This window comes from Erinaceus europaeus, chromosome 2 (genome assembly GCF_950295315.1).
Source record: "Erinaceus europaeus chromosome 2, mEriEur2.1, whole genome shotgun sequence".
NCBI classification, from domain to species: Eukaryota; Metazoa; Chordata; class Mammalia; order Eulipotyphla; family Erinaceidae; genus Erinaceus; species Erinaceus europaeus.
Genome location: NC_080163.1, coordinates 2,714,662 through 2,734,727, shown reverse-complemented (window position 1 = coordinate 2,734,727; position 20,066 = coordinate 2,714,662). Strand labels below are relative to the sequence as shown.

The following is a 20,066-nucleotide window of genomic DNA, read 5'->3' as shown; positions in this document are numbered from 1 at the left end:
CCTACACAACTACCAGAAGTGAGAAGTGAGTGCGTGGCCCTTGGAGAGTAGAGTGAATGAGGGACGCCTGCAATTGGCAGGAGGCACTGGAGGGCAGTGGGAAGAGCTGCGCAGCGCGTTCTGGAACCGTGGACGTCACCGACGGGGGCGGAGCCTCCAGTTCTGGTCCCGCCCAGGTCGCGCGAGGGCCGCCGGGAAATGTAGTCCCGGGCCCGTGGGGCCACGTCATCGCCTGCAAACCACACAGGATCGCGCATCCCAAACCTGGAGGTGGGCTCCCTCCGTCCTCTTGAGGCTCCTAGATGTAACCTCCCGGTCCCATGAGGCGGGGAGTCGCAGCACAGTCTCCTTCCAGCCCAGACTCAGACCCAGCTGGGTATCGTTATCTCAGCTGCGGTCCCCTGCCACCCCTCGCGCGTTTCTCACGTCTTCACCCTTGCGCGCCTGACACAGTATCTCCCGTGCCCTACTCCCCTCTCCGCACCCCTTTTTCCTTAGGCACTCCCCCGCCCCGCCTCCGACTTGGTCCGGCCCGACTCCGCCCGCCGGACCTGCGGCCCCGCCCAATGCTGGCTGCGATTGGCGGGTTCCGGCTGCCACGCCCCCGTGCGCCGCGCAACACGCCCCGGCCACGCCCCCGCGCGCCGCGTCGGCACGCTCCGGCCACGCCCCCCCGCGGACGCGCTTGGTACGCGCGGTGCTCCCCCGCTCGCCGCAGTGGTTCGGCCGCGGCGACCCCTCTCCCGCGGCGCGTCCCCCGCCTTGGTCCCGCCCGGCCCGTCTCCCCGGAGCCGCGCGCCCGCGCCCCACAGTCGGTGGAGCCCGCAGCCCCCCGCCCGCCCTCCCGTTCGCCATGGTCCGTCCGCGCCGCGCCCCGCACCGCTCCGGCGCCGGGGGTCCCCTGGGCGGTCGCGGCCGCCCCCCGCGGCCCCTCCTGCCGCGCGCCGCTCGCTCGCGCTCCTGGCCCGCCGCCCCCCGGAGCCCGCAGCCTCCGCGGATCCGGGCCCGCTCGGCCCCGCCCATGGTGAGCCCCCCGCGCCGCTTCCAGAGCCTTCCGCCGCCCCGCCCCCGCGCGGCTTTGTCCGCGGCCCGGGGTCCCGGAGCCCCTTTGTTGCGCGGGCGGCGCGGACGGGGGCTCAGGTTACTGCCAACCCCGCCGCTGGGGGGGCGCCCCCAGAGTTGCTCCTTTCGGGCAGGAAAGGGGGGCGGGGGGCGAGGGAGGGACACGTTTCCGAACCCCAGCGCGCTCGGCAGAGGCGAGAGAGCGAGCGGTGGCCGACAGCCCGCCCCGGACCCGCGCACACACCCCTCCCCGCACCCCGAGCTGTGCGCGACTCCGGGCTGGCCGCGAACTCACTTGCTAAAACGCACCTCCCCCCGCACCCCGGTGTGCACGGCCTGCAGCGCAGCCGCCCCCTTCCTGGACGTGAACTTGCGTCCAGCTCGATGGCGGCCTCCCGCACCTCCCGCGCCGTAAACAAGGGCCCCGCGCCCCCGCCTCGCCCGCCGCACCTGCCCCAGGGGCCGCCCGCCCCGCGGGAGCCGCCTGACCTTTCAATGTCGCGCGCGGGGCGCCCCCAGGTCTACACCCGCGGCCGCGTGGCGTGAGGCCCTCGCTCCCCGGACCTGCCCCGCTGAAGCCCGCGTGGGGTCCACACAGGCCCAGAAAACCTGGGCACCGAGTGACACATCTGTCCCCCCCCAGGCCGGGGCTCCTCCAGCTCTGTCTCTGCCGAGCTCGAAGTGGACTGTGCAGCGTCCACCGCCCCCCGCCTCCCCGGGCCCTCGAGGGCTCAGGATGGCGGGGGCTTTGCTGTATATTTCTTTTTTGAGAGAGAAAGAGGCAGGCAGAGAGACACCCGCAGCCCTGCTTCACCACTCGTGAAGCTTCCCCCTCTGCAGGTGGGTACCGGGGGCTTGAACCCGGAGCCTTGTGCACTGTCACGTCTGTGCCCTACCGACCAGCTAGGCCCCCGTGGTGGATTTTTTTTTTTTTTTTCTAAGCCCGCACAAAATAAGTTTTGTTTTTGTTTTTTGCTTCCCGCCGGCCATTATTCTGGGACAGGAGCCTTCTGTGCACTTCATAGGGAATTTGGGGAATGCTTTGGCAGTAAGGTGAGATGTTGTCTCTGTTCTGCTGTCTGCAGCTCCCGAGAGGGAGCGAGGTTTCCCTGGGCCTCCTCTGCCAGGCCGCGCCAGTGTTTGCTCTGAGCTGTTGGCCTGGAGCTGGGGAAGCTCTGCCCTGGCTCCCTGGCAGGACGGCCTCCAGGCGGCGGTGGCTGCAGCCCCTCTGGGTGGTTCTGTCTGCCGGCTGGTGCGTGTGCTTCTCAGCCTCTTGACTGGGGCTGACTTCCTTCACGATAAGCAGAGACGCGACCCGGGCTGGCTGTTCACCACAGCGACCCTGGACCAGAGAGCTGGCTTCACGCGGGGGGCACGTCCTGGGTCACTGCAGGGGTGACAGTATGAGGGTCCTGGCCCTGGGACGGGTGTGGGCACGGCAGGCCTGCCTCAAGTCCTTCTCCACGCAGCAAGGTGCCCGGGTCTTCGGGGCTCTGGGTCCCATCGGGCCTTCCTCGCCTGGTCTGGCCCTTGGGGGGCTGGCTGTGGGCGAGCACCGCCTCAGCAACAAGCTGCTGGCCTGGAGCGGAGTCCTCGAGTGGCAGGAGGTGAGTGGGTCTGTCCCTAGGCCCCAGGCTGGGGGGTGCTGGGGCCCGACGGCCCCCTGACCGCTCCCTCTCGCCACAGAAGCGCAGGCCCTTCTCTGACTCCACCGCCAAGCTGAAGCGCACGCTCCCTTGCCAGGCCTACGTGAACCAGGGCGAGAACCTGTGAGTGTGGGTGCCGGGTGGGAGGGGCCCGGGGCCACTGGCTCTCCTGACCTCCCACCCCCCCACCCTCCAGGGAGACGGACCAGTGGCCACAGAAGCTGATCATGCAGCTGATCCCGCAGCAGCTGCTGGTGAGAGCTGCCCCCCCCCCGCCCTGCCCCACCCCTGCCCGGCCTGTCCCCCAGCACTGACCCAGCTGTCCCGTCCCCCCAGACCACCCTGGGCCCTCTGTTCCGCAACTCGCAGCTGGCACAGTTCCACTTCACCAACAGAGACTGCGACTCTCTCAAGGGGCTCTGTCGCATCATGGGCAACGGCTTCGTGAGTGCAGTGGGGACAGCGGGAGCAGGAGGGGGGGGGTGGTGCTGGACTCGGTTTTTCCACCTGCCAAGGGAGCCAACAGGACAGCGGGGCTCTGGGAAGAGGGAGTTGTGGAAAGCCCGAGCACCCGGCTGCAGAGCAGGGTGGGTTTGGTCAGAAGCGGGAGGAGTCCTTGAATCTGGGCCCGGGCCTCTGTTGTGTGCACTGGGGCTCAGCCCCCCCTCCCCAGGGCCCAGGGCCCGGCTACCCCTCTACCCTTTGTTTACCTGGGCCGCTCTGTGCCCAGCCCTGTGAGCTGTGAGGCCAGGCAGGGTTCCCCTGGAGCCAGGGGTGTGTGTGTGTGTGTGTGTGTGTGTGTGTGTGTGTGTCACAGCTGTTGGGCTCCTCTGTCCCCACCCAGGCTGTGCTGCCCGTCTGTGTTCACTGTGCAGCCGCCAGGAGGCGCCAGAGGCTCAGTCCTGCTGTAGGAACTGGGCCTCCCAGGGGCCCCCACCCCCGAAAACTAGGGCTTGGGGAGAGGACTCGGGCGGGCGGGCGTCCTTGTGGAGTGAGCCTGCCCGGATTCCCTGACAGCAGCTCCCCGCAGGCGGGGTGCATGCTGTTCCCCCACATCTCTCCCTGCGAGGTGCGCGTGCTCATGCTGCTCTACTCATCTAAGAAGAAGATCTTCATGGGCCTCATCCCCTACGACCAGAGCGGCTTCGTCAACGCCATCCGGCAGGTCATCACCACCCGCAAGCAGGTGTGCCGGGCGGGACTGCGGGGTGCCCCTTCTCAGTGTCTGGCCTGGGGCCGCGAGCAGGTCCTGGGTGGACAGGGCCCCCAACCACTCACTGTGCCCGTGTTTTCCCATAGGCTGTGGGGCCCGGCGGCGTCCACGCAGGCCCAGTCCAGATCGTCAACAACAAGTTCCTGGCATGGAGTGGCGTCATGGAGTGGCAGGAGGTGAGTCGGGGGCCCTGTGGCTGGCCTGCCTTGCCCACTTGGGGTGCCTCTGGCCACTCACTTCCTCCCATCTTCTGCCCCTTAGCCCAGGCCTGAGCCCAACAGTCGGTCTAAGAGGTGGCTGCCGTCACATGTCTACGTGAACCAAGGGGAGATTCTGTGAGTGTCAGGACGGAGTGGAGGAGGTGGTGGATGCGGTGGTGGTGGTGGCGGCGGCGGCTCTTGGGGCCCAGCCTCCTGACTCTTGTCTCTCCCACCCGCAGGCGGACAGAGCAGTGGCCTCGGAAGCTGTACATGCAGCTCATCCCACAGCAGCTGCTGGTGAGAGCGGAGGGGAGGGGAGGGCAGGGCAGGGCAGGGCAGTTAGGGGCGCTCAGCGCAGGCAGCAGGGCCAGGCCTCACAGAGCCCCGTCCGCAGACCACGCTGGTGCCGCTGTTCCGGAACTCGCGCCTGGTGCAGTTCCACTTCACCAAGGACCTGGAGACGCTCAAGAGCCTGTGCCGGATCATGGACAACGGCTTCGTGAGTGGCGGGCCTGTGGCGGCCGGGGCGGGGCGCCCACACCCCGGCCCCTGTGACCGAGGGCCCGGTGTCCGCAGGCCGGCTGTGTGCACTTCTCCTACAAGGCCTCGTGCGAGATCCGGGTGCTCATGCTCCTGTACTCTTCGGAGAAGAAGATCTTCATCGGCCTCATCCCGCACGACCAGAGCAACTTCGTCAATGGCATCCGGCGCGTCATCGCCAACCAGCAGCAGGTGCTGCAGCGGAACCTGGAGCAGGAGCAGCAGCAGCGCGGGGTGAGCCTGCGGGCGGCCGAGGGGCGGCGGGGGGCGGGCAGGTGGCCCCCTGCTCACCCCCCTTCCGGCTTCCTCCTCCCACAGATGGGGGGGTAGGGGCCACTCCCGGCCGGCCCCCCCAGGAGTCACAGATGCGGCCCCCGCCGAGACTGGTGAGTGAGCCAGCTGTGCTGCGTGGGGTGGGGCTGCGTGGGGTGGGGCGCAGCCCGTGTGCTCCCAGCTTCATCCAGGAGGAGGCAGAGCTCAAGTGCCCCCAGAGGCAAGATGGTTGGGACAGCCGTATTTTGGGGGGCGCTATAAAGATTTCCCCCACTGTCCTCCTGCCCCCAGGTCAGATCCTTGTGAGCAGGGGCCCTTGGGGACGGCAGCTGCCCAGCCACTCAGAGGACAGAGTCCTGCGCGGTCTCCAAGGACGGCTCCCTTCCGTATGTTTTCCCAATAAAATTTTAAATCCCCCCCCACTGTTCTCACTGTCCTGACTGGTGAGGGGATGTGAATGGGCGGGACTGACAGTCTGCTGTCCCACACTGGGCAGTTGTGCTCCTCACGGCCGGTTCCAGCTCGGGTCTGACACAGAGTCAAGTTCTCACCGCTGAAGGGCCTGGCTCGGCGCCCTAGCAGACCAGTCCCCCACACCCTCGGGGACATTCCACCCCCTGGTGCCCCTCCTCCTGGCAACATGTTGGGCCACCACTGGAGAAAAACAGAGTTTATTATGGGGTGTGGGGTGGGGTACAGAGAGGGTAGCAGCTCAGCCCTCTGAGAACTGGCGGTACAGTCGCTCGAGCCGCTGCTCCAAGTGCAGCCGGAACGGGATCTCCAGGATCTCTGAGAAGCCTTCCCCAAGCGTCGGTGCCTCAAACTGCTTCCTGGGAGAGGGCAGAGCGTGAGGGGCTGAGAGGTGTCTCCCCCCCCCCCCCCGCAGGCAGTACCCACCTGTAGCTGAACATGACCATGTCTGACACGTGTGCATGAGGCGAGCCTGTCATCTCCCGGAACTGTGGGAGGAGGGGGGCGTTGGGTCAGGCTGGGGGCCTGGAGGTGTGGGGCAGGAGGGGTTGCAGGGCTCACCCGGTTGTTGTGCTGTGCCTGCTCCAGGGTGGCACTGAACAGGAAGCAGCGGCAGGGGACTCCTGCCTCCTGGGCGCACTCGATGTACCTGGGGGCAGTGAAGGGACAGGCCAGGCTGGTCGGGGGTCCTGGCCGACCCGCTCGCCCTTGTTGGGTGGGGCTCCCGCAGGGCCTTGGTACCTGGCCCGGCTTGGGGGATCTGGGTTTGTGTTATCAATAACGACGCGCTTCTTCTGCTTCAGAGCCGCCTTACACGCAGCCACACAGCGCTGCCACGAGCCCAGTGTGTCCTGGCGACCCGAGAGGAGGGGAGATGTGAGGGTGTCCCTGCAGAGAGCACCCCAGGGCTCCAGGGGACCTTCCTGAGGGGCAGGCTGAAAGGCCGGCCTACCCTGTTGACATGCACATAGCCGGCTGCCACGAGGTGCTCCTGGAGGAAGGTGGACTTGCCAGCTGTAGGGAGGTGGCATTGCTGTGGGGGGCTGGGGGATTCGGGGGGGGGCTTACAGGAGAGAATGAGCCAGGTGTCAGTGACTCACCTCCAGGATACCCCACAGCGACTACGACCTCCAGGTGGGGACTGAGGAGGGGGCTGGACTCTGGAAGGCAGAGTGGCCCTGTAGAGGAGATGGTCCTCTGGGAGGAGGGGGTGTAAGGACACAGTGAGACCCCCCCACACCCCACAGGGCAACCCCACCCACCCCTCTGCCGGGCCTCACCGGGTCAAAGACAGGGAGCTCGAAGGCAGCCACTGGCCACTTCAGGAAGAATTCTTCAGGTGTGGCGAAGGGCAGGCCCAGGTTGAGGGCGAACTGGGGGTGAAGGCAGACAGAGGTCAGAGGTCAGAGAGTGCAGGGGCTGGATAACGGGCAGCGGACAGCAGCAAGGCCTCACCAGGCGATCCCCACATGAAAAGTCCTTTTTTCTCTTCCCTGGGGCCCAGTTTGCAGGGCGGCCGGCTGCATCTGGAATACAGTGTTTGTGTGTGTGTGTGGGGGGGTCTCTACTGACGGGGCCCAGTGCCTGCCCAGCCCAGGAGCCCTGGCCAGCCCTTACCTCCCACAAAGACACTGTCCCCAATGGAGATAGGCACTCCCTCGTTGGCCTGCAGGGACAAAAGACCCATAGTAAAGGCTGCAGTCCCAGTTTGGGGCGGGGGGGGGGGGGGGGGGTATCCTTCACCTCAGCTTCCAGCCCCAATGTTAAATCCTGCCCCCAGGGCACTGGATCTCTTTCGATGGTGCTTCCCCTCCACTCCCAGCCCTACCCCCTGAGGGGCTGCACCATACCAGGATGGGGTGGGGTCTGAAGCTGCACCCACAGCCTCCCAGTCTAGGTCCTGCCCACGCCCTGACTGGCCCCCACCCACTGAGCAGCAGCCACAAGGGACACCCCAAGGCCCACAGAACAGCGGCTGCCCTACCTTAGGCTTTGCGCTTGCCCCTGCTGACGTCAGCCTGAGGGCAGGTGGCAACCCTTGCTCAGCTTCAGAGCTGCCCCCGGTGTCACCTCAGGCCTCCCCCACTCCTCCACCCACCATCTGGATGCACAGTGAAAAGTCTGGGAGTGGGAAGCTCAGATAGCCAGGGTCTCAGACACATGGAGTGGGCGCCAGCTCACCTGCTCCCGCAGGTGGTCCCACATACCGATAACCGGCTTCCGGTACGAGCCTGCGTGTGTGGCAACCAGGACCTGGCACAGAGTGAGGGGCGGATGTTGTGCCAAGCCTTCAAATGTCTGGAGACCCAAAGGCCCAGGAGAGCCTCCAGTGCCCAGAATGCTGCCCATGTGGCCCCACCTGGGCCCGGCTCCCCCAAAGCCATACCTGAAATGGGACCCCCAGCTTCTCCACCACCGCCTCCACCTTGGCCTTGAAGTCCTCTGCTAGCAGCTTCCCACGCCCAATGCCCATCTGGTTGGTGAAGATCACCAGCTGGGGAGCAGAGGCTGTCACCTGCGTCTGCCTGGCTGCCACCTCCCTCCCTCCCTCTCCCATGCACACACCTTGTAGCCCTCAGCGTGCAGCTCCCGCAGCTTCCGGGGAATCTCCAGGTACAGGACCCTGGGGTGAGGGTGGAGCCAGGTGACCTGGGGCCCACATGGGGTCATGGTTCCAGCTCCTCCCACTTCACCTCATTCCTCCTTTCACCTCCAGTCACTGGGGCTGGTGGGGAAGACCTTCCCGCTGCGAGTGGTGATGAGCGTCCCGTCCAGGTCAAAGCCTGCTACCTGGTGTCAATGAGGAGAGAGGACCATCGGACCTCAGCAACCCCCAGCCCCAGGACAAGAGGCTGTAAACACCTGCCCCAAGCACGGGGAAACCGAGTCACAGAGGCTAAGGAGAAGGCACCGCAGGGGCAGGTCCTGCCCTCTTCACTCAGTCTCCAGGCCCCCTGAGCACCCCAAGTTGCAGTGTGCAAAGGGGGCTCACTCCTGACCCCGCTACTGTCCGCACAGACAGGAGAGGAAGTAACATCTGTCCAGGCACCAAGCACCCAGGGGCGGAGTGAAGGCCAGGCGGGCGCCCTGGAGGCAGTGTCCTGATTCCTTGTCTGGATGTGCAGTCCTGCCGGCTGTGACACCCACTTCTCAAACACTGGAGGCCGAGGTCGAGTGCCCCGCGGGGGCGGTGAGGGGGAGCGTCCCACAGGGCTGCCGGCTTGGCCCTCACCTTGTTCTGTGGCTTCACACCCGGTGCTGTGAACACCAGCAGCTTCTCCAGACTTTCCCAGCCCGGGGATGACTTCCTCATTTGCTTTCTCTGCGGTCCCTCCTCCGCCTCCGGGGCTAGGGGAGGGGTTCGGGGCGGCGTGTCGGGCTGGGATCCAGGGTTGCTTGCTGCTTTCCAGCGCAGGGTCAGGGGGTGGAGGCCGTTGACCAAATACAGCGTGTCCCCCACCCCCAGGGAAGCCTCGGACCCCGGGCTCAGTTCCTGGGTCCCCGCAGTCGAAGGGTTAACGCCCAGCTGCAGGGAGAGGGCGTGGTTGAAGGGGCCCCGCCCCCGAGACGCGCCAGTCACGGGGTATAGGGGGAGGGGCTTGCCTTCCCACTGGCCGATCTGAGCCCTAGGCCACGCCCCCGTGCCCCCGGCCAATCAGGAGAGCTACAGGCGCCCGATCTTGGCAATTTAAATAAGCCAAAGCAGAGGTGTCGGACGCCCGGGGCGAGCACTTTCCAAGGCAACGCTCCCCCCTCCATTTTTACCGATCCCACGCGGGGGCTCTGTCGATGGTACCTGCTTCACTGCCACGGTGCGGGCCTCTAGGTCTGCGACCAGCTCCACTGTGGGTCGAGGGGGCGGTGTCAGAACGGGGGTCCCGGAGGCCTTGCTGCCCTCCCCCCCACGCTGAATCAGTGGGGAGCAGGTCAGGCTCTGGCCACAGGACTGGGGGGGGGGGGGTGTCTCAAGATATAAAGGCTCGGGAGTCGAGTGGTAGCACAGCGGCGCACAGGTGGCGCAAAGCGCAAAGACCAGCGTAAGGATCCCGGTTCGAGCCCCCCCCCCCACCTGCAGGGGAGTCGCTTCACAAGTGGTGAAGCAGGTCTGCAGGTGTCTGTCTTTCCCCCTCCCTGTCTTCCCCTCCTCCATTTCTCTGTCCTATCAAACAACGACGACATCAATAACAATGATAACTACAACAATAAAAAAACAAGGGCAACAAAAGGGAATAAATAAATAATAGAAAAAATACTAAAAAAAAAAAAAAAGATATAAAGGCTCCTTGATATGCAACAGCCAGAGCACGGGGCGGGTGTGTTCTGCAGAGCTGGCGTTGTGGACCTGTCTCCGGACGCCTCCCTCCTCTCCCCACCCAGGGGCCTAGCTAGAACTTTCTCTTCCTGTGCACCCTCACACTTGAGGGGACTGCACTCCACGCCTCCCCCCCGCCTCCAAGGGCTCCATTCTTCCCGCTGCCGCTCCTAGGCAGGCCACGCCCACCTTGGTTTCTGGAGCACTTCCGGTCGGTAACCTGGGTCAGGGGTCCCCGACCCAGGATCAGGGCTTGCCCGTCCGCGGGCAGGAGGATGGGAGGTGCACCTCCAGGCGGGCTCTCCAGCCACAGGCTGCCTTGGGCCTCCGCCTCGGCCATTCCGATCGCCCTAAAGAGGGCAACAGGCTTAAGTTTGAGTGGCAAGCTGCCCCCAGCAGGCTACAGGAAGTCCCACCCCTGAAATGCCCTTCTTCCGTTCACGGCGCCGGAAGTCGGCGTAATCTGCAGACTCAGTCGTTTCCTGGGTGACAGCAGCCCGTTCCACCCCCTCGGGGCGCCCGCACTTCCCAGGGGCAAGGCCGGGAGCCCCGCACGACCCCACCACGGCCGGCCCCACTCTCACTGTGCCGGCCTCCTAGGCTCGCTCCTCAACCTGATGGGGGCTTCCGCCCCAGGCGCCGGTCCCGCTGCTTTGCATGTTCTGGACCGGGCGGAAGTGAGCCGTGATCCCCAGGGGGCGGGGCCGAGCGGTCCCAGGTGAAGCCCCGCCCCCTGCGCCCAGCTGCTGCCTCGTGAGGCTGCGGCCGGCAGGGGGCGCGCCCTCCGCTCGGAGCTTCCTCTCCTACATTAAACTTTTCTTTTTAATGTTTATTTCCTTTTGTTGCCCTTGTTTTATTGTTGTAGTTATAATTGTTGTTATTATTGATGTCGTTGTTGTTGGACAGGAGAGAGAGAGAAGTGGAGAGAGGAGGGGAAGACAGTGAGGGAAAGAAAGACACCTGCAGACCGGGGGCTCGAACCGGGATCTTTTCGCTGGTCCTTGCGCTTCGCTTCACGTGCGCTCAGCCCGCTGCGCTACCGCCCGACTCCCATTAAACTTATTTTCATTCCGTGGGCTAATTGATGATCACTGTCAGGTGACGCTAACCTCTCAGCACCGCCATTTTCTCAGGAGGGGATCATCTCCGCTTCGTGGGGACTATAGTTGAAAGGAACTAGGTGGTCCGGGAGGTGGCGCAGTGGATAAAGCATTAGATTCTCAACCATGAAGTCCTGAGTTCGATCCCCAGCCGCACATGTACCCCTCTCTTTCTCATGAATAAAGTCCTTTAAAAAAATTAGGGGGACTAGCACACACAGCTTATAAAACCGTGGCTTTTGCCGCGCAAGGACCTGCAGGTGTCTCTTTCCCTCTCCCCTGTCTGACTCCATCCCATAAATATTTAATATATGTACAGTGTGGATACTGGCTTAAAACAAAGACTCTGAGTGGTCGGGGAGGTGGCGCAGTGGATAAAGCATTGGACTCTCCCACCACGAGGTCTTGAGTTCAATCCCCGGCAGTGAATCCCAGAGTGATGTCTGGTTCTTTTTCTCTGCCATATCTTTCTCATGAATAAATTCGTAAAAAAAAAAAAATAAAAAAAAAAGACTTAGGCAGGTGACCTGCCTAAGTCTCTCCTTGCTCATCTGGCAGAAGGCAATTCCTGGTTTGCTTGCCCGACATGTGCTACTGCTCTGAGCTCCGCAGTCTCGGCCTGAGCTGGAGGCTCCCGGCTGTGCAGGCGACGCCGTGGGACCGAGATGAACCCACGATGACCATCCCACGGTCACCGGGAGTAAATGACCTTCCCCGTCGCAAAGCTCTAGCCTGAAGCGACAGACAGACAGACAGGTCGGGTTGTCCTGCCTGCAGGCAGTGAAGCCACGTGTGTCCTTTCCATTCCCGCTTCTGCTGGATTTGTTTCTACTCTACAGATACTGGAGTAAAACACCAAAAACGCCGTGTCTGCCTGCTGCACGTCAAGCGGGCCGATGCAGTGCGCGCGCCAGGCCCCGGGCCCCACCCCGTGAGCCCTGCTCTCCGCAATGACTTGGGGGCGGCGGTGCGCAGGTCCAGGGTTCGAGCCTCCAGACCCACCCGCAGGGGCAAGCTTCACAAATGGTGAAGCAGGGTTGCAGGTGTCTGTCTTTCCTTATCTCTCCCTCTCCATGTCACTCAGCTTCTGTCCAGTAATAGGAAAAAAATTAAGAAAATATTTAAAGCCACCCTCCCCCGCAAAGGAAACAATCATCTCAATTCCCAGTTTTGCACGAACATCAGTAAGAAACACCCATAGTACCATTCTCTCGCCGTCGGAGGTAAAACTCTTTAATCTCAGAGCCCCTCGGACCTGGTCCCCGCCCGCCGTCCCGGGGTGGCCGCGGCCAGTAAGGCACCTGTGGGGGGCGGGGGCTCGGGGGCGCTGGTACAGTCCCGGGTGCGAGGACGGGCTTCGATTGGCAGGCCCTCGCGGGGTGAGCCAGGACAGAGGGCACTAGACACAGGATCGGGCCTTCCCTGAGGCGGGGGCCGGAGAGACGGGTGTCGGGCCTGGGCTGAGAAACGAGAGCCCAGGTCCAGTAGTGTTGAGAACGCCATTGAGCACAGGCGGGACCACCCCGGGAGCCGGAGGCCTTGGCCACGCCCCCAGGAAGCTGCAGCCAATCACGCGGGAGAACTCAGGAAGGGCAAATAGTGACGCTCAGGGACTGGTTAAGCCCTTTGGATTCGAACCAATCAGATGAAGCTGCCCGGTTTCTTGCCGAAGTGGCACGCCACTACCCAATCCTGCGACTTGGCTGCGGCTAGAAGAGCCAATGCCGCGAGAGCAAAGTTCTTGTTGCTAGGCCGAAAAAGAAAGGGGCGGGCCCATTTGCGGTTCAGAACTAGCCACGCCCCGACCAGGGAGTGAGCCAATCACTTAATAGTCTGTCGCTGGGCGGAAACGGGGCGACACCTCCAATCGGGAGACTTGTTAGGTCTCGCTCCTCGGCAGGGAGGTGGTGGTCAGCGAGGTGGTGGTCGTTGACTGCAAGGGCGCCGGGGATTGGCTGGCTTAGACACGACAGGGGTGGGGGGGGGCATTGGGTCGGACTTGGATTGGCGGGCCCCGGGGGCGGGGCGGGATCTGGGGCGGAGCTTCAATATTTCCGTTTCAGTTTCTGGAAGTCGCTGGTGTTAAGCCGGGGTCTGGGCAGGTCCCCGAAGACCTGGGTGTCCTCGGCCTCCCGCAGCACCAGCGCGCGCATGCTCGCCGCGATGCGGTCCAGGTCGGGCGAGGAGGGCTGCGGGGGCAGCCAGGGGTCAGTGCCCGCAGCCACCAGCTTCCTCCCTGCACGTCTGCCATGCACCCGGTCTTGCTCCCCGCTTCCCACACCACTTCCTCCAGGAAGCCTTCCAGTCCCTCTCCTCAACCCTGGCCAGTGTGCCAACACAGCTAGTTTTCGCCCGCCTGTTCTAGTTCCTTCCCACACTGTTAGGGTTCACTGCCCTGTGGTTCGGCCTCTCCCTTCTGAAAGCCGGGGCAAAAATGCAAAGAAAAGCAGCTTGGGAGGTGGCACAATGGAGAAGGCGTTGGATTTAAATGCATTGGGGGAACCCAGTTGGAGGCACGTGCTATCTTGTTAAAAGGCCTGGATTAAAGTCCCTGGTCCCCACCAGCAGAGAGGGAGGGACAAGGAGCTTCACTAGCATTGAAGCAGGTCTGCAGGTGTCTCTCTTTCTGTACCTCCATCCACCTTCCTTCTCAGTTTCCGTGGTCTCTATCCTAAATAAATTTGAAAAATGGGGAGTCGGGAGGTAGCGCAGCGGCTTAAGCACACGTGGCTCGAAGCACAAGGACCGGCATAAGGATCCCGCTTCAGCCCCCGGCTCCCCACCTGCAGGGGAGTCGCTTCACAGGCGGTGAAGCAGGTCTGCAGGTGTCTGTCTTTCTCTCCCCCTCTCTCTCTGTCTTCCCCTCCTCTCTCCATTTCTCTCTGTCCTATCCAACAACGACAACATCAATAAAACAACAAGGGCAACAAAAGGGAATAGACAAATATTAAAAAGTCTTAAAATAATTTAAAAATATTTATAATAAAATAAAATAAAAACGAGGCTGGGCGGTGGCGCACTGGGTTAAGCACACCTGGCAGGGGGGTGGCTTCACAAGTTGTGAAGCAGGTCTGCAGTGTCTTTCTCTCCCCCTCCTCTCAATGTCTGCCTGTCCTATCCAATTAAAAAAAAAGGTGGGGGAGACAGCATAATGGTTATGCAGCTCTGGCTGCTGGTGGGGCTGAAGACTGAACCTGGAGCTCAGAGCCTCAGGCATGACAGCCTTTTTGCAGAATCATGACGCTGTCTTCCCTGACCAATGAAATCTTCACTAAGAAAAAAAGAAAAGCTGGCACTGCCCGGAGCAGCACTCAGAAGGCCTCAAGTGTGCGGTGCATGGGGCTGCTGCAGCTGTGGACACTGGGGAGCCACAAGGGGGAACTCGAGGTTTCCTTACAGGCTGAGGTCTCAAACTCCCAGACTCTCTGCCTCGCTTTAACCTTTGGCTCAGGGTGAAAAGGCCACGGAACTGCACTTACAGGCTTGCTCGGGAAGACAAGGGGGTGGGGCGGGGTGGGAGGTGACACTGGACACTTGCGCTTTCCCCAGCAGGTGTTCTGAAAACGGAGGTGACTCTGGGAATGAGGGAGGCTTTCTCTGCAAGGCACTTGGCCCTGTCAAAGCCGTGGTGGCTATAACCTACCCGGTGAGGTGGACAGGAAGCTCAACCCTGAGATGCATGCTATCCATGCCTGAGGGCTTCCTGGAGGAGGTGGCTCTTCATCCTTCCTTTCCTCCCCCTCTGCCCTCCTGTCCTCCCATCTGCTCCTCACCGGCCCATTCTCCTCGTCTGACGACCGGGCTTCTGTCCTCTTCTCCTTGAAGGCCCAGACGGGTACAGACACAGGCAGGGACTTGGCACACTGCTGTGCAGGCAGAGCTGAGGCTGGGGGTACCGAGTAGGCCGGGGGGCCTGCGGGGGCCTCCTCGCTCAGGCTGCCATCTGTGAGAAACAGTGGGGCGAGTCAGCCTTTTGTGGTCACTCTGTCCCCAGCCTGGGAGTGAGGACAGCCAGGCCACTCACCGTCTGTGCTCTCGGGGTCCGACTCACAGAAGGGGGGCAGGTCCTCCAGTGTGGCATCCTCGTCCATCACGAAGAGCCCTGGGGGTGGCACGGGAGAGGTGAGCCGGGCTCCCACCGAGTGCCCTGCCTGTGCCGGGACTCTGGCTCAGGGACCAGTCACCCCCTGAACCACACCAGATGCTGGTTATCTGCCTGCCCTGTGGAGAAGCCAGCGGGGCGAGACCCGAGACCTGCCTGGGAGGACAGTCTCAGGCCGCAGGCCGCAAGAAAAGACAGCGGGCTGTGGCCTCCACTTGACTAAAATGGGGGATCAGGAGGTGCAGAGAGGGGGCCGGGTGGTGGCACACCTGGCTGGGCGCACATGTTAGTGTGCGAGGACCCAGGTTTGGGCCCCTGGTCTCCACCTGCAGGGGGGAAGCTCTGCAAATGGTGAAGCAGGGCTGCAGGCGTCTCTCTCCCTATCTCCCCCTTCCCTCTCGAAAGAGGCTGTCTCTACCCAATAAATAATAAAGGTTATAAAATTAAAAAAAAAAAGGTACAGAGGAGCCTCGTTCTGGCCTGCACCCCTCAGCCAGGCCACGGCACCAGATCCTCTGCCCTCCACCTCGGGTTTTCTCCCTCGAGCAGGGACTAACACAGGAACTTATCCTCCTCCCGCTGGCTCCTACGCGCTCTCCAAAGCCCTGATGTTACCGGCCAGACTCTGGGAAGCAGCCACACTCCCTCCTGCCTCCCAGAAACACACAGACGTGGTGACGAGTGTCCTGTCTGTGTTCCCAGAGGCACCTTCCTGCCCCAGGTTTGGATTCTAGTCCCTTGGCCAGTCTGGGGGGGAGCGGGGAATGGGGTCCCTGCAAAAAGAGGCTGAGTTATGGCCCAGGAGGGCACGGGGGGGGGGGGATGAAGCAGTGGACTCCCAAGTATGAGGTCCCGAGTTCCATCCCCAGCATCACAGGTGCCAGACTGATGCTCTGGGTTCTCTCTCCCTCCTCTCTAATAAATAAGGGAATCCTGCAAAAAAGGCCTAGGGGATGGGTTGAGCACATAAGTCACAATGTGCAAGGACCTGCGGTCAACCCCCAGGTCCCCACCTGCAGGGGTGGCGGGTGAAACTTCATGAACGGTGAAGCAGTGCTGCAGGTGTCTCTATCTCCCCTTCCTTCTGTTTCTTTGTCTCTGTCCAATGAAGACAGAAAAGGGCCGAGTGTCTGTGTGTGTGTGGCCAGCTCCTCCGAGTGTGGGGCTGCCCCTCCCCGGGACATGATGTCAGGAGATCTAGACTCTGAGGCAGTGGGTGACTTGCTCAAGGTCTCAAGGGTGCAGGGTGAAGCAACTGGGCCCTGGCTGTCTGGGGCCAAGGCTCGCCAAGCCTTCCCTGGTGGGTCAGGGCACAGGGACGGGCCCAGGGTGCCAACACTGCAGGCGAATCGGGAGGACATGGTACCCACCCCCCAGCCTCTCCCTGCCCTCCATCCCCCTCACCTCCGCTGTCGCTGATGCCCAGCCGCTCGCCAGAAGTCTCTGTCTCTGTGGGCTCATCTTCCTCATCCTCATCTTCCTCCCTGGCCAGAGTGGGCCGAGGTGGGCTCTGGGCAGGGCTGGGGGGCTCCGGGGCAGGAGGGGGCGCAGGGGGCCGGGCGTTGGCGGCCGCCCTGTGGGCCAGGGCGATGTCCTGGAGGCAGTGGCGGGCGGCATCGGCCAGGGCCCCCCGGCCGTGGGCAGCGTAGGCACAGGGGCCCGGCCGCGGTGGAGGGGGTGGCGCGGCGGTCAGCAGCACCAGCTCCGTGCCCGTCCGTGCCCGGAAGCGCTCGGCTGCCCCCACCACGGCCTCCCACAGCTCCTCGGGGCGCCCTGACGCCATCCGCGCCCTGTGGGTCAGAGCAGGACATGGGGGTGCTGAGCAAGTGGGGTGAGGGTGCCGACTGTGTCCAGCCCAGCGTCCACTCCCATCCCTCCCGCTGACCCCAGACCTGCCCTTTTCCCTGGGTCACCCCCCCAACCGGGACCTGGGGGTGGGAAAGTGGGGTGCCATCACTCCCACTCTGCCATGTCTGATGGGGAGCCACAGGCCCCTCCAAGGTAGTGGTTTCCTGTAGACAGGACACTGAGTTTCTGGCTGAGCTGGCTGAACCCAATGAAGGGCGCTGACAAGTTTCACCTGCTGCTCTCCCCAGGCTCTTGAAAGTGGCCGAAAAGTCTGCTCAGGAGCCACGGGAGGGAGGGGGGTGTTTGTCTCTCTGCTTCCCTGAAGTCCCTCCCCAGGCCCCAAACAAGGTCACAGTCCCTCAGCCAGATTCTGGGGGGGTGGTGTGTGTGTGTGCCTGAGTGGTCTGGTCCTGTTACCGGCCGGTCAAAGATGTCCCTTTAGACCTAGATCATCTTTCTCACTCTTGCACTCATCCTGGGGTGGGGTGGCAGGAGCCTTCCTGAACTCCTAAACCTGATCACATGCCAGCACCTTTCCTCTAGGCTCCCACTATATCTGAGGGACCGCCCCCCCCCCCCCCCCCACACACTTTAGCTCTTACTGTCTGGGGAGTGATCTTTCAGGTCTGGCCCGTCTGGGGAGCTCAAACCCGCTGTGTGACTTTGGGTTGCTCGCTGGCTCTCTCTGAGTCTCATTTCCTGGCCCCCTGTGAAACACTGTGGTTGAGCCAAAGCTGCTGGGAAGTCAAGGAGTCTCCTTAGGAATAATAACAGGCACCGTGTCGCTGGAGGCATTCAAGTCAGGGTTCTTCCTAGTAGTTTAATTTCAATTAAAAAGCGCTTTTCTTTTTTGCTTTCTTTCCCCGGAGCACTGCTCAGCTCTGGTTTATAGTGCTGCCAGGGACTGAACCTGGAGCCTCAAGGCCTTAGGCATCAAAATCTTTTGCAGAACCGCCGTGCCATCTCCCCAGCCCCTGCCCCTCTTCAACGCCCCATTATACAGACCAGCACCTCCACATCTACCACCTCACCCCCTGCCCAACCGAGCAAGGTGCCATCACACAAGATCCCCGAGGCTCATCGAGGGAAGAAGCCCTTTCTGAAAAACCACACACGGCCTGAGCAGAATCAGCCCTGTCCGGCATAGGCCCAAGGACCCAGTCTTCACCTCACTCTCTCACCAGCCCCACGGGGCAGGACTTCTCGTCACCCTCCCTCACTGCAGAATGGCAAGCTGAAGTCCCAGGAGACTCAGTGTCTTAATCAGGGTCCCGCTGGATCCAGGAGCAGAGAACCTGGACTGCTGGCCCCTGGTGGGGAGCTCTGGGCTCCAGTGCGGACCGGGAAGAAGGACAAGGGCAGAGACGGGGCTGTCTGCCCACAAACAGGCACAGGAACACGCAGAGGCTGAGGCTGCGGCTCAGAGCGCCGAAATGACTGGGCCAAGGCCACACAGCCTGGCGGGGCTAGGCCTGGGGCTCGCACTTCCGCAGTCACTGGGCTGCTTAGACGCCGCTGTCCTGCGTGGCTGAGCAGTCACTGGGCTGTGAAGAGTGGTGTGAACGAATGGGGGGTGGAGTGTGAGCCCCCCCAGCCCCCCATACACACACACCTGTAACCAGAAGCGTTGGCACAATGGAGGGAGGCGGCTCCCACAATCCGCTCTGCCAGGGTCCGGGCAGGGGGGCGGGGTGGGGGCTCTCTGGAGTGGGTTCCCCCACAGGACAGGTGCCAGGAGCTGCCAGGAGTCTCCCGCCCTCCTGCTTCGGGAGGAAATCCTGTGTCTCCCTCACGCACCCACCCACCCACCCAAGATTTGAGAAATGGAGGACCCCCGTCCCCCTAGTCCCAGGCTGAGGTGTCTGTGTTTAGGGAGAGGGGAGGCAGGAGGTGAGACCTGACCCTCCCAGGTGAGATGAGGGAGAGGCAAGCTGCCTGGCCTTGCAGGGGGAGGCGAGCGAGAAGTCCCCCCCAGGGAATCAGGGATGCTGGCGGAGCCCCCCTCCAGCCACCTGTCAACCTGGACGTGCCGGCCGCCCGAAGGTGCGAGGAACTCCAGGACGCACCCCGCAGCCGAGCGCTGGGATATACGACCCCCGGGCCTTTCCCGACCGCCGGCCGACCACCCCACCTGGTCCAGGGATCCAGGAAAGACCCACTTCTCAGAGAGGAAAACAGGAAGTCCCGCCCCGAAGGGGAGCCAAGACCGGAAGTCCCGCCCCTGGACGGATGAGGGGCGCCCGGGAAGCCCCGAGAGCGAACCCCCCTCCTCGGCCCGGTGGACGGGGTCTACGGCCAAGGTCAGCGGGTCTGGAGGCCGGAAGTTAAAGCCGCCTGGGCTCTGTCTCGGGTCAGGCACGACGGCTCCCGCGGGTGACCCCTTCCCGGCGCTCAGCGTCGGGGCGCCTGGCTGTCTGCACTCAGTTAGACGGGCCGTACCGCTCCCGAGCGTGGCGCGTCTTCCCAGCGCCCCTCCCTCTCCTGCCGACGGACGGCCAGATTCTCCCCACACCGCGGTTCACAACGCCGCCGCCACTCACGTGCCCGCAGCCAGCATGGCCGGCCCGGCACCGCCCTCAAAAGACATGGCGGAGTCCGGCGTCACGTCCGCACGGCCGGCCCACCCGCACTCGGCGTGCTCGGCCTCCCTTCGTCTAGCTGCCCGAAACCAAGATGGCGGCCACGGGCGCTTCGCCGCATCTCAGCGAGGCGACAGCCACAGCTGGGCGCTATTAAGAAAGACGAACGAGCCTAGACCGTTCCCATTTGCCACCCAGAAACATGGCCGCCCGCACGCTCAACAACACAGTAGACGACTTGACGCCCATCACCCAGAATCAACCTCTTCCACAGAAGTGGACGAAAGTGGCAGTCGGTCTGTTTTGTGCCCCCTCACCATCTCCGACTTGACCTCAGCACCGAGACTAGCAAGGATTCAACATGGCGGTCGTCCTTGCTTCGGTTTGCCCGATTCCAACATGGCGGCCCCGGGAGGGGGAGGGGCTTCTCGTGATAATTGTCACGAGGGGGCTGCTTCGTACCCGGGGACAGTGACAGCGTCAACCTGTCCATCTGAGTCTCACCGAGCTCCTTGTGGTGCACAGGTCTCCTCACCTTCGATTGCCTTATCTGCTCCTCCTCTCCTCCAGGCGCCCCCGCAGAGAGAGACCTGCTCGCCCCGCATTAACATGGCCGCGGTGGCCAGGCCTTGGCCTTGCCCTCGAGAAAGATGGCCGCTCTCTGGCTTCGTGCCCGTGGACAAGATGGAGGGAGTGGGCGTTTCGGAGCGAGGGGGCGGA

The 20,066-nt window shown here is 63.1% G+C and overlaps 3 protein-coding genes across 18 annotated transcripts; 1 reads left to right on the top strand and 2 right to left on the bottom strand.

Annotated features, from left to right (window-relative positions):
- The first annotated feature begins 650 nt into the window (after nt 1-650).
- On the top strand, nt 651-5,356 carry PTOV1 (PTOV1 extended AT-hook containing adaptor protein). Its single transcript, XM_016193936.2, has 13 exons — nt 651-1,024; nt 2,532-2,669; nt 2,749-2,831; nt 2,905-2,962; nt 3,045-3,152; nt 3,739-3,894; nt 4,008-4,097; nt 4,183-4,256; nt 4,361-4,418; nt 4,516-4,620; nt 4,698-4,895; nt 4,980-5,047; nt 5,226-5,356. Exons 1-12 carry the CDS (start codon nt 854-856, stop codon nt 4,989-4,991), a joined length of 1,251 nt encoding a protein of 416 aa, XP_016049422.2. The 5' UTR covers nt 651-853; the 3' UTR covers nt 4,992-5,047; nt 5,226-5,356.
- Nucleotides 5,357-5,589: 233 nt separating this feature from the next.
- PNKP (polynucleotide kinase 3'-phosphatase) lies at nt 5,590-10,443 on the bottom strand. 5 transcript variants are annotated; one of them, XM_060173470.1, is made up of 17 exons: nt 10,302-10,443; nt 9,907-10,067; nt 9,202-9,248; nt 8,638-8,931; nt 8,116-8,195; nt 7,971-8,028; nt 7,792-7,899; nt 7,587-7,658; nt 7,023-7,071; nt 6,861-6,931; nt 6,686-6,778; nt 6,506-6,602; nt 6,358-6,419; nt 6,147-6,256; nt 5,967-6,054; nt 5,832-5,893; nt 5,590-5,764 (listed from the first exon to the last, which is right to left on the bottom strand). In XM_060173470.1, the coding sequence occupies exons 2-17, from the start codon at nt 10,055-10,057 to the stop codon at nt 5,647-5,649; spliced, it is 1,560 nt and encodes a 519-aa protein (XP_060029453.1). In that variant the 5' UTR covers nt 10,058-10,067; nt 10,302-10,443; the 3' UTR covers nt 5,590-5,646. The 5 variants fall into 5 exon arrangements, with proteins under 5 accessions (XP_060029453.1, XP_060029473.1, XP_007536305.1 ...); XM_060173490.1 differs by having other exon boundaries at nt 8,638-8,753; nt 10,332-10,391; XM_007536243.3 differs by lacking the exon at nt 10,302-10,443 and having other exon boundaries at nt 9,907-10,249.
- A 1,580-nt stretch (nt 10,444-12,023) lies between these two features.
- Nucleotides 12,024-20,028, bottom strand: AKT1S1 (AKT1 substrate 1). Of its 12 annotated transcripts, none has more exons than XM_016193935.2 (5): nt 19,882-20,028; nt 16,324-16,709; nt 14,842-14,919; nt 14,591-14,760; nt 12,024-13,006 (listed from the first exon to the last, which is right to left on the bottom strand). In XM_016193935.2, the coding sequence occupies exons 2-5, from the start codon at nt 16,700-16,702 to the stop codon at nt 12,863-12,865; spliced, it is 771 nt and encodes a 256-aa protein (XP_016049421.1). In that variant the 5' UTR covers nt 16,703-16,709; nt 19,882-20,028; the 3' UTR covers nt 12,024-12,862. The 12 variants fall into 12 exon arrangements, with proteins under 12 accessions (XP_016049421.1, XP_060029389.1, XP_060029418.1 ...); XM_060173406.1 differs by having other exon boundaries at nt 19,851-20,000; XM_060173435.1 differs by lacking the exon at nt 19,882-20,028 and adding an exon at nt 19,809-19,832.
- Between the last annotated feature and the right edge of the window lie 38 nt (nt 20,029-20,066).

Bases quoted from the DNA above. Each gene is read 5' to 3' on its own strand.
- PTOV1 (XM_016193936.2), top strand. From the start codon at position 854: ATGGTCCGTCCGCGCCGCGCCCCGCACCGCTCCGGCGCCGGGGGTCCC. The intron at 2,832-2,904 runs GTGAGTGTGGGT...CCCACCCTCCAG, and splicing joins GTGAACCAGGGCGAGAACCT to GGAGACGGACCAGTGGCCAC. The intron at 3,895-4,007 runs GTGTGCCGGGCG...GTTTTCCCATAG, and splicing joins TCATCACCACCCGCAAGCAG to GCTGTGGGGCCCGGCGGCGT.
- PNKP (XM_060173470.1), bottom strand. From the start codon at position 10,057: ATGGCCGAGGCGGAGGCCCAAGGCAGCCTGTGGCTGGAGAGCCCGCCT. The intron at 6,932-7,022 runs GTAAGGGCTGGC...ACTGTATTCCAG, and splicing joins GGACAGTGTCTTTGTGGGAG to ATGCAGCCGGCCGCCCTGCA. The intron at 6,257-6,357 runs GTAGGCCGGCCT...TCGGGTCGCCAG, and splicing joins GCTATGTGCATGTCAACAGG to GACACACTGGGCTCGTGGCA.
- AKT1S1 (XM_060173406.1), bottom strand. From the start codon at position 19,957: ATGTTAATGCGGGGCGAGCAGGTCTCTCTCTGCGGGGGCGCCTGGAGG. The intron at 16,710-19,850 runs GTGAGACTCAGA...TCTGACCCACAG, and splicing joins TGTGCACCACAAGGAGCTCG to GGCGCGGATGGCGTCAGGGC. The intron at 14,761-14,841 runs GTGAGTGGCCTG...TGTTTCTCACAG, and splicing joins GGACCCCGAGAGCACAGACG to ATGGCAGCCTGAGCGAGGAG.